Source organism: Topomyia yanbarensis, chromosome 1 (assembly GCF_030247195.1).
Source record: "Topomyia yanbarensis strain Yona2022 chromosome 1, ASM3024719v1, whole genome shotgun sequence".
NCBI classification, from domain to species: Eukaryota; Metazoa; Arthropoda; class Insecta; order Diptera; family Culicidae; genus Topomyia; species Topomyia yanbarensis.
The window spans coordinates 80,868,986-80,880,039 of record NC_080670.1 but is presented as its reverse complement, the minus strand read 5'-3'; the positions used below and the strand labels follow the sequence as shown (position 1 = coordinate 80,880,039).

At 43.5% G+C, this 11,054-nt stretch overlaps 1 protein-coding gene across 1 annotated transcript; it reads right to left on the bottom strand.

Annotated features, from left to right (window-relative positions):
• Nucleotides 1–2,077: 2,077 nt before the first annotated feature.
• Nucleotides 2,078–4,760, bottom strand: LOC131696295 (uncharacterized). The gene is made up of 3 exons (XM_058984842.1): nt 4,222–4,760; nt 2,259–3,685; nt 2,078–2,217 (listed from the first exon to the last, which is right to left on the bottom strand). Exons 1-3 carry the CDS (start codon nt 4,758–4,760, stop codon nt 2,078–2,080), a joined length of 2,106 nt encoding a protein of 701 aa, XP_058840825.1.
• Between the last annotated feature and the right edge of the window lie 6,294 nt (nt 4,761–11,054).

Below are 11,054 nucleotides of genomic sequence, written 5' to 3'. Positions count from 1 at the left end.
GTCATCGCCAACAGCTTTCCTTCGGTGGACTGGCTGCTTGCTAGTGCTTCAACGAATACGAATGATGAGAAAAACCGACCGACCAATATTCACATATGAAAACACGAGAAAGCACTACTATCGCTCTCTCGCTCGTTTTCGTGCCATTCCTGTGCCTTTCCTTTCCGTTCGGCTACCAATACTAGCATAACCAAAACGAATATTCTGTCTTTCCATCGCCTTCAATCTAGTGGCCAGTGCTAGCAAACTTGCATGTTCAGTTTTTCAATAACAACATTCCAACAATATTTTCAAAGAATGTTGCAGATTTGAAAAGAAGTAAGGAAAAGATTTTCACAAATTTAAATTCTTTTGTGTTATTTGTTAGCGCTGATAAAGGCTATTTAGTTTGCTACTAGCAAGGAGCTGCACAAACAAATCGATTTATGCAGTTAATCAACGGAGGCTGCCAAATAGTTCGAATAAAAGCATGCGACTACCCGAATAGAAATGTACAGTAACAAAACCTTGATTTTCACTGTGACAGTACAGTAGTTTTACAATAATTTACAGTAAGTTTTATGCTACAATACAAAAACAATAAACTTTAACGTTTTTATAGTAAATTTCAATGTAAAATAGACTTTTACAGTGAAAAAGGGGGGTGGTTATGTATATTAACATTAAAAAAATCAGTTTTTCTCCATACATTTTTTTTCTCGAAAACAGTAAAATTTAATGTGAATGCACTGTATCAGTTTTTTGCTGAACAGTGAAATTTATTGTAACATGTAATTTTATTGTAAATCTACTGTGAGAACTTGGCATCGAACAATGTTGAAACAGTAATAACTATAATATTTATTATTTTATGATTGTAGGGTAAATGCTATTGTAAAATTCTATCCGGGTAGTGTACTTTGCACGTTCTATATTTTATCATTACTAGGGAGGATCAATAAAATAATTCAAATTATGATAGCGACATGCAATTGTGGCAACACTGGCCGTGGGATGGTGGGAGAATACGCACATTCGTTTTGGTTGATGGTATTAGCAGCAGAAAGGAATGGAAAAGCAGTGCACGAAAACGAGCGAGAGAGGATAATTTAAATTCTCTTTCTTTCTTTCCACACATCGTATTTCTTATATAGCATTCTGAAAATTATTTGTTATACACCATAAAATGTAAATTTCAGTTTAACTCTTATTAGAACACAATTAATTGGTCCTGTAAAGAACCGTTTATTTTATTGCGGGAGCATAATTCAGTTGCACTCCCCGCGGACACGTTGAACCAATTTAATGTATTTGGCGTGAAAGTTATGCGCTTGGCGCACTATTTTGCATTCTCGAACAAACCGACTGTTCCCAAACTTTGAGAGCGAGAAACTCTGATAGGTCCGATTTCTTTCGAGCAAGAATACAACGACAGTAGTTGTCTGTTGTAACTGTAGCTTTAGCTGTAAATTTCATTTTCGTGTTAATTTCATTGTTGTTTCATTTTATGTGTTACTTACAAATCAGTTTATCCGTGTAGTTTTAGGGAACAATTAGTTTTAGCTCCTTTATCCGTACTATTTCTGCATGTTAAAGTAAGTTAGGTTAGGTTAGGTTTACATTAAATTCAATTTAGGAACTTACAAATTTCAATAATAAATTCTCCTATAAACCAAACCGATAGCAATAACGTTTTTTTCCATTTAGTTTATAAGTTAGAGTAAGAACATTAGTTTTAATAATATAATTTTAATATTTTTCTAGCTGCCACGTTTGTTCTGCGCTGGTGATGAAATCAAAGTGACAGCAATTCCTCACACCCGTCTGCTGTTGTATTTCCGGCTGTCACCGAGATAGCCCCGTCGACCTGACAGTCGATAGCTCCTACTGTAGCTCAATGAGACGTGTTGCCAGTATCAACATTCTCTCCCCCGTAACACTGGCCACCAGGTCCAGTTTTACCACCATCATCAACCTCTAATACCACCAATCTAGCCACAGGCCTACGCACCAGAGCCCCCTCGCAGTTTGTACTATAGCTTGCCGTATTCTTCCGTCCACCCCTTTGATCACTTGAGCTATACGACCCCTCGTCCACTCATTTCTTCTGCCGTCGCCAACTACCAACACCAGCTCCCCTTCTGTTACTGGTTTTGCTTCGCCGCACCATTTCGGCCGTTTGGTCAGCGTAGGGAGATACTCCCTTGTCCACCTTCTCCAGAATACGTCGAGTTGATGCTGTATTTGATCCCAAGAAGATCGTAAAGCCTTCGAAGAACCGGTAGTCTCCATCGCCGGCTGGCGAACGCCACTTGAATTGCCCAAAAGGAAATGGTTTGGTGTGAGAGCTTCGTGTTCTTCAGATGCAAGCGTTAGATATGTTAGTGGACGACTATTCACGATTGCTACAGCCTCCACTATGAATGTTTCGAGCGCTTCGTCATCCAGTCTACGGTTATTATTGTATGCCAGCTCCACAGCCGTTTTGATGGAGCGTACCATCCGTTCCCATGCGCCGCCCATATGGGGAGTTCCCGGTGGGTTGAATATCCACTTCGTATCGATACAAGTGAACGTAACAGCTAGCTGGTCGATCTGTTCTTTCAGCAGTCTTGCGGCCCCTTGGAAGTTTGTTCCGTTGTCGGAATATATTTCGGCCGGAGAACCTCGACGACAGATGAACCGGCGAATACATTTGATGCAGGATTCCGTAGTAAGGTTGTGAGTAACTTCAACGTGAACTGCGCGCACTGTCAGGCACGTAAACACGGCTACCCATCGTTTTGCATTACTTCTCCCCACTTTCACAGCCAACGGCCCAAAGAAATCTATTCCGACGTATGTGAACGGTCGCACGAACGACGCCATCCTAGCAAGTGGTAGCGGCGCCATTCGGGGAACCTTTGGCGAAGCCTTGTAGATTCGACACCATTGACAAGCTTTGGCTGCTCTTCTCACCGCTATCCTAAGTGTCGGAATGTAATACCGTTGGCGTATCTTGTTCACGATGGTCTCCGGGTTACAGTGTCTGTACCTTCGGTGGTAGCTATCAACTAACAGAACGGTAAACGGATGCTTGTTCGGGAGGATCACTGGGAACTTTACCTCATTCTTCAAGTTTGGAGCTTCTCCGATCCTACCATCAACGCGAATAATGCCGTTTTCGTCCAAGGTTGGACATAACTGATAAATATTGCTGCTTTTTCCAATAGAAATCTGCTCATCCACCGGCTTTAGCTTGTAGCGGGACAATACCACCATCTCGTCCGGAAAGCTTTGCCACTGTGTCTCTCGAATAAGGTGGCGCTCAGCCTTCTGTAGTTCCTCAGACGTCAGCGGGCCTGCCGATGGTTTCTGACCGCTGGTACGCTGCTTCAGGATTTCGACGAAACGATAAACGTTAGCGACGGCTCGGATAGCTCTATTTAATTGCGAAAAGCGTTCGAGCTCCACGATTCGTGTTGGAAATTGTACTGACTTGTGAGAATAGCAAGGACGGAGCTCTTCTTCTGTGGGTGACGAGAGAGTCACTTGCTTCGGCCATTCCGTTTCCGTAAGCAGTAGAAATACAGGGCCCGTGAACCAAACGCTATTTGTAACCACGTTGGGACCTTTTCCCCACTTGGTCGCAATATCAGCCGGATTCTGCTTTGAGGGAACCCAACGCCAGTTTTCCACATCCGTTAATGTCAGCAATTCTCCTATTCTGCAAGCAACGAACTATTTATATCTAAGATGGTCGGCTCGGAGCCAGGAAAGCACAGTAGCCGAATCAGTCCACAGCACCCTTTTCGTGATAGGCACAGTGTGGTTTTCTTCGACAAACTGCATCAGCCGTGCCCCTAGAACTGCGGCCTGTAACTCTAAGCGTGGGATAGACTGCGCTTCAGGGGGGCTACCTTAGTCTTCGCCGCGACCAACACAATTTCAGGCATACCTGCAGAGTTCAGTGTACGAAAGTATGCCGTGGGACAATACGCAGACTCGCTTGCGTCGACGAAAATATGGAGTTGAAGATCCTTATAACGTATACTGCTTGCGTTTGGGAAATAACAGCGAGGGATTTTAAGATTGCGAACGTCTTCGAACAGATTCGTCCAATTTATCCACCTTCTATGTAGATCGTCGTTCACTTTTTCATCCCATTGAATTCCTGCTCTCCACACTTCTTGCAATAGGATCTTGCCATGTATTAAGAAAAGGCCTAATAGACCTAACGGATCGAAAAGAGACATCAAGCACCTTAACATCTGTCTTTTCGTGGGTCGCTCATTTCTACGGATCAGCGCTTCAATTTCTGGCTTCATCTCAATTGAGAAACTGAAGACGTCCTCATGAGTTGACCACAGCATTCCAATGACACGATCATAGTCACTCGTCTTATCTGGTGTAAATTTCTTAATACGTTGAGGCAATGGTTCTCCCAAACCGATCAAGACTTGGTTACTATTCGACAGCCAATTCCATAACTCAAATCCACCATGCTTATGAATTGAACGCATTTCAGCGGACACCTTTATCGCCTCTTCTACACTTTCGTAACTCTCTATAGAATCATCTACGTAATGATTCTGAACTATTTCGTTCACTGCTCGAGGGTACAGCTCCTTAAATTCGTTAGCGTTCTTGTTTTTGACATATTGAGCCGATGCTGGAGAGCAAGTTGAGCCGAATATCGCAACGTTCATTAGATAAATTTCCGGGGCATCTCTCGGATTCTCCCGGAAAAGGAACCGCTGCGAGTGGCGATCTGCCTTACGTATGAAGATCTGGTGAAACATCTCCTTTAGGTCGGCTGAAACGGTCACATTAAATTGTCGAAAACGGACTAGAACGCCTGGAAGAGACGTGAGTTGATCTGAACCTGTCAGTAAGGCTGAATTGAGAGATATTCCGTTTACAGTAGCTTTGGCGTGCCAAATCAGCCGAACCTTGCCCGGCTTCCGTGGGTTCACTACTACTCCGAGTGGTAAATACCAGACACGTCGCACCGCCTAGTTCGTCTACGGTTGCTCAATGTGCATAACCCTTCTGTTGGTAATCCTCTATTTGTTTGTGTAAAGCTTGCTTCAACTCTGGATTACGGCTCATTTTTCGTTCCAAGCATTCAAGTCGTCGAAGAGCCATGTTGTAGCTATCGGGAAGCTCTATGTGGTCATGCTTCCACAAAAGACCAATTTCATACCGGGCACCGACACGAACTGTCGTTTCTTCCAGTGACCGAGAAGCGCGCTTTTCTTGGTCCGAAAGTAGCGGAGTGATTAGTTGCATTCCGACGTCCTCCTTGGTGAAAAAATCCTTGACCAACTCATGAAGAGCTTGATCTGATGCGCAGCCGCAAGCATGGCAGTTGACTGAAGATTGCTGACCATTGGCTCCCTCTCCTCCGTAGATGCACCAGCCCAGTCTAGTTTTCACAGCTACTGGTTCACGTTTAAGTCCTTCCTTTATCTTCAGTGAGACCATCAAACTCAAATTGTTGACTCCTATCAGTATCTTCGGGACCGCATTTGCATAACTCGTAACTAGAAGTCCCTTCAGATAAGCATACCGCTCAGTTAGATGATGATGATGATGATGATGATGATGATGATGATGATGGTCCCACCTCATACCCCCACAAAGGTGTGAGCTGAACGATTTATCTAGAAGATAATTAATATTTTAAATCATGACAAGACCAGTTAACAAAAAAAACGGACTGGTTCAATTTACAGACATAGCCTTTCCTTCAAAAGAACGTAACCAGATATATTTCGAATATTCCATCAACAACCAGGGTCCATCAAGAAAATGTCCATTCCGGGAAGATACTTGATAGAATCGGGAATTGAACCCAATAGCTTCCATTTCTGATAATTCTCTGTAAGACTCCTCCCGCCTGACCAAGACATCGGTACTACTACCTGCTAAGGTGAGAAGTGACGAGCCTAGTGGCAGTGCAGAGTCTAATCGAGTTATATCATCCACATCAGGCCCCTTTATTGAAAGTTGCGTACCACTAACCCAAGGCAATCCAGGGATATTCCTTTCCGGGAATACCCTGGATTGATCAGGAATTGAACCCGATATCTTGTTTTATCAGAAGAAGTCACCAAGCCCCACACTCAACGAACCAACTCCGTTATTGCCGCTATGGCAGCAATAACCGAGATTAACTCTATTGTCGAGCAAAGCCAGCAAAGCAACTCCATCATCAAATCAGACCCTGATCACAACAAAAGTCTAAAAGCTTCAATTCAACCCGATGAGCTCTTAGTACTGGTCACCATGTTCGATTTCAAGTTAGTCTCTATCTGCTTATCGCGCGCGTGGCTCAGACTTCTGTAGACATCTCATTATTTTTTAAAAACTATAATAAACAATTAACAAAAATCCATCATCATCATAGCGAATATAATAACTTAGTGTGACTAAATGCAAATAATAGAAGAAAAAAAAAATACAATCTTCGTGGTATTACATAGTTATTCAAATAACTCCAAAATATAAAAATTCAAAAAATCTGTCTACAAAGCAGATTTTACGTGTGAAATACATAGTGTTTTGAACTCCGCTAATTTTTTTTTTTTTTATTCATTTCGTTTATTTGATAGGCACAAATGCGTTAGCTTGGCGGTGCCAAATTCTTTTGTTTCTACATTTTGTATATTTTAAAACTAGGAGGTTACAATGTTGAAATATTTTTTAAAAAAGAAAAATTTTACAGCTATCTTAAGACTAGAAATAAGATTCTATATACAAGAGAGGGGGCGAAAGATTTTTTTTTATGAAAAAAATTTAAAACAAGGAATTCAATAGTAATAATTTTTAGGAAATATTTACAGTTATCTTAAAACTAACAATATAGTTTGGTACACAAAAGGGGGAACAAATATTTATGAGAAAATTCGCAGGTGTTTTAAGACTAGGGATACAATTCTATTTACAAGATGGGGGACAATAGTTTTAACAAAGAGGTAAAATTACAACTATCTTAAAACTAGGAATACAGAATACAAATTTGAACTTTTTTAGCGGAGACTTATGCTTGGTCAAGATATTCAGAGGGGGGCTGTAGAAGCAGTTGTATCAAGGACAGGGGAGAGAAAGCGTAGATGGTGACCGGAAGAGAAGAGCAAAACTTGCAACTTTCGCTCAAACGGGAGATCAGCGAAAGATTACCGCCTCAGTCTAGTAGGTCGGATTGGCGGATGGTATTCTTCGGACCCGCGGGGAATCCTTCAAAAGTCATCGGACCTTGAGTCGCTCTCGCTTCAGTTTCCGTAGTGGTAAGTGCGACGGCGGTTACATAGTTGCAGTCTGGAGCTGATCGGTCCCACAAGGCAAGAGAAAGCTTCTAAAACGAGAAATAAAAAGAGAGGGGCTAAATTGGGATATTTGTCGTTTTTATGAAAGTATAAATAAGGGACATATAGGGGAAATCACGATTTGCCAGTATATCTCGGACTGGGACATTGGGTGGTCTACCTCGGGCCCGAAGGGAATCCTTTAACTGAGACCTGGCGTCCAAGTACCCGGCGCATACCCAGACAACGTGCTCGATGTCGTGATAGCCCTCGTCACAAGCGCACAGACTACTCTCCGCAAGCCCAATACGCCGCAGATGCGCATCCAAGGTGTAGTGGTTGGACATAAGTCGGGACATTACACGAATAAAATCCCGACCCACATCCATCCCCCTGAACCAAGGCTTCGTTGATACCTTTGGGATAATGGAATGTAGCCATCGTCCAAGTTCACCATTGCTCCACGAGGTTTGCCAACTGTTGAGTGTCCTCTGACGACAAATACTAAAAAATTCGTTGAAGCAGATTGGTCTTTCGTATATGTCACCATTTAATGCGCCCACCTTTGCTAATGAGTCGGCCTTTTCATTGCCCGGGATAGAGCAATGAGAGGGGACCCAAACAAAGGTAATTTGATAAGATTTTTCAGATAACGTACACAAGGACTCCCGTATCTTCCCCAGGAAATACGGGAATTGCTTTTTGGGCTTCATCGCACGAAGAGCCTCGATGGAGCTGAGGCTGTCCGAAATGATGAAGTAGTGATCTGTGGGCAGAGTGTCGATGATCCCAAGGGTGTACTGAATTGCAGCTAACTCTGCGACGTAAACTGAAGCAGGATCATTGAGCTTGAATGAAGCGGTGATAGTATTGTTGAAGATACCGAAGCCAGTGGACCCATCGAGATTTGATCCGTCAGTGTAGAACATTTTGTCACAGTCGACTTCTCGGAATTTATTATAAAATATATTGGGGATCACTTGCGGGCGTATGTGGTCCGGGATTCCACGAATCTCTTCCTTCATGGATGTGTCGAAGAATACAGTAGAATCAGAAGTATCTAGGAAACGAACACGGCTGGGAGTATATGAAGAAGGATTAATGCTCTGTGCCATGTAGTCGAAGTACAAGGCCATAAATCGGGTTTGAGAATTAAGCTCGACGAGCCTCTCGAAGTTTTCAATCACCAACGGGTTCAGAATGTCGCATCGGATGAGCAATCGATATGAGAGTTCCCAAAATCGATTTTTTAGCGGAAGAACTCCCGCCAGCACTTCGAGACTCATCGTATGGGTCGAGTGCATGCAACCCAAGGCAATGCGCAAGCAACGATACTGGATTCTCTCCAGTTTGATGAAGTGTATGTTCGCAGCGGAGCGGAAACAGAAACACCCGTACTCCATCACCGACAATATCGTTGTTTGGTACAACCTGATCAGGTCTCCTGGGTGAGCACCCCACCATGTTCCAGTTATTGTTCGGAGAAAATTGATCCTTTGTTGGCATTTCTGTTTCAGATACCTAATGTGACATCCCCAGGTACCTTTAGAGTCGAACCAGACCCCGAGATATTTAAATGTGAAAACCTGGTTGATCGTTGCACCCATTAATAAAAGCTGGAGTTGCGCCGGCTCACGCTTCCTAGAAAAAACAACCAACTCAGTTTTCTCCGTGGAGAACTCAATACCCAGCTGAAGAGCCAAAGCAGACAAATTGTCCAAGGTATTTTGTAATGGTCCTTGCAAATCGGCAGCTTTGGGCCCTGCAACAGAGACCACGCCGTCGTCTGCAAGTTGCCTTAGCGTGCATGAATTGGCAAGACAATCGTCAATGTCATTCACGTAGAAATTGTAGAGCAGGGGACTTAGACATGAGCCCTGGGGAAGACCCATGTAGCTAAATCGCGATGTTGTTAAATCGCCATGCGAAAAGTGCATGTGCTTTTCAGACAACAGGTTTAGCAAAAAGTTATTTAAAATTGGCGAAAGACCATGCTGGTGCAGCTTCTCTGACAGAATGTTGATAGAAACTGAGTCAAAAGCCCCCTTAATATCCAAGAAGACTGATGCCATCTGCTCTTTGTTAGCATAGGCCATTTGGATTTCTGTAGAAAGCAACGCAAGGCAATCGTTCGTCCCTTTGCCTTTGCGGAAGCCAAATTGTGTATCTGACAGTAAGCCATTTGCTTCAACCCAATTGTCGAGGCGAAACAAGATCATTTTCTCGAACAACTTCCGAATACAGGACAGCATTGCAATCGGCCGATATGAGTTGTGGTCGGAGGCTGGTTTTCCTGGTTTTTGGATGGCGATGACCTTCACTTGCCTCCAGTCATGAGGGACAATGTTACCCTCAAGAAACTTGTTAAATAAATTCAACAAGCGCCTTTTTGCAGTGTCAGGTAGATTCTTCAGCAAGTTGAATTTGATTCTGTCTAACCCTGGGGCATTATTGTTGCATGATAAGAGAGCAAGTGAGAACTCCACCATCGAAAACGGTGTTTCGTTCGCGGTATCGTGAGGAGACGCGGCGCGGTACGTTTTCTGTACCGGGACAGAGTCCGGACAGATCTTCTTGGCGAAAGCAAATATCCAACGGTTTGAATATTCCACGTTCTCGTTGGTACTATTACGGTTACGCATACGTCGAGCCGTACCCCAAAGAGTGCTCATCGCTGTTTCTCTCGTTAACCCGTCGACGAACCGGCGCCAATAACTACGTTTTTTGGCTTTCATTAGACTCTTCATTCGCCTTTCTAACGACGCGTACTGTAGATAGCTAGCGGGTAACCCGTCTTCCCGGAAGGCCTTATATGCAGTGGACTTTTCCGCGTACAGCTCTGAGCACTCTTTATCCCACCACAGGGTGGGAGACTGTCCATGGGTATTCGCGCTGGGTACTGGTTTAGTCTGAGCTTGATTCGCACTGTCGAGAATCAAGCCAGCCAAAAACCTGTACTCTTCCTCCGGAGGAAGTTCTTGAGTGGATTCGATTTTAACGGATATCGCGGTCGCGTAACTCTTCCAATCAATGTTCCGTGTGAGGTCATACGAGACATTGATTGTTTCCGATGGTCTTGAACCGTTAGCAATTGAAATCACGATAGGCAAATGGTCGCTACCGTGGGGATCAGGGATCACCTTCCACGTGCAATCTAACTGTAGCGAAGTCGAGCATAGAGATAAATCCAACGCGCTTGCGCGTGCTGGTGGTGTAGGAATCCGCGTCATTTCTCCCGTGTTTAAGATGGTCATGTTGAAATTATCGCAAAGATCTTGGATTAATGTTGATCTATTATCATCATGAAGACAGCCCCATACCGTACCGTGCGAGTTAAAGTCTCCCAGAACTAGCCGCGGTGCCGGTAAGGATTCCGTGATATTACAAAGCGTTCGGTGCCCTATCGAGGCTCTAGGAGGAATGTAGATGGAAGCAATGCAAAGGTCTTTACCTTTGATTAAAACTTGACAAGCGACAATTTCAATGCCTGGTGTCGAAGGGAGGTTAATTCGGTTGAAAGAATAGCACTTTTTGATCCCCAAAAGTACTCCTCCATAGGGGTTTTCTCGATCCAGACGAATTATATTAAAGTCGTGGAAGTTGAGATTTATATCGGAAGTTAACCAAGTTTCACATAATGCGAAAGCATCACATTTTAAACTATTTAGTAAAAATTTAAAGGAATCGATTTTCGGGAGGATACTTCTGCTGTTCCACTGTAGAACAGTGATCGAATCGGTGACCTCGTTCGATGACTTAGCCATCGAAGGATACGATCGCTGCAAG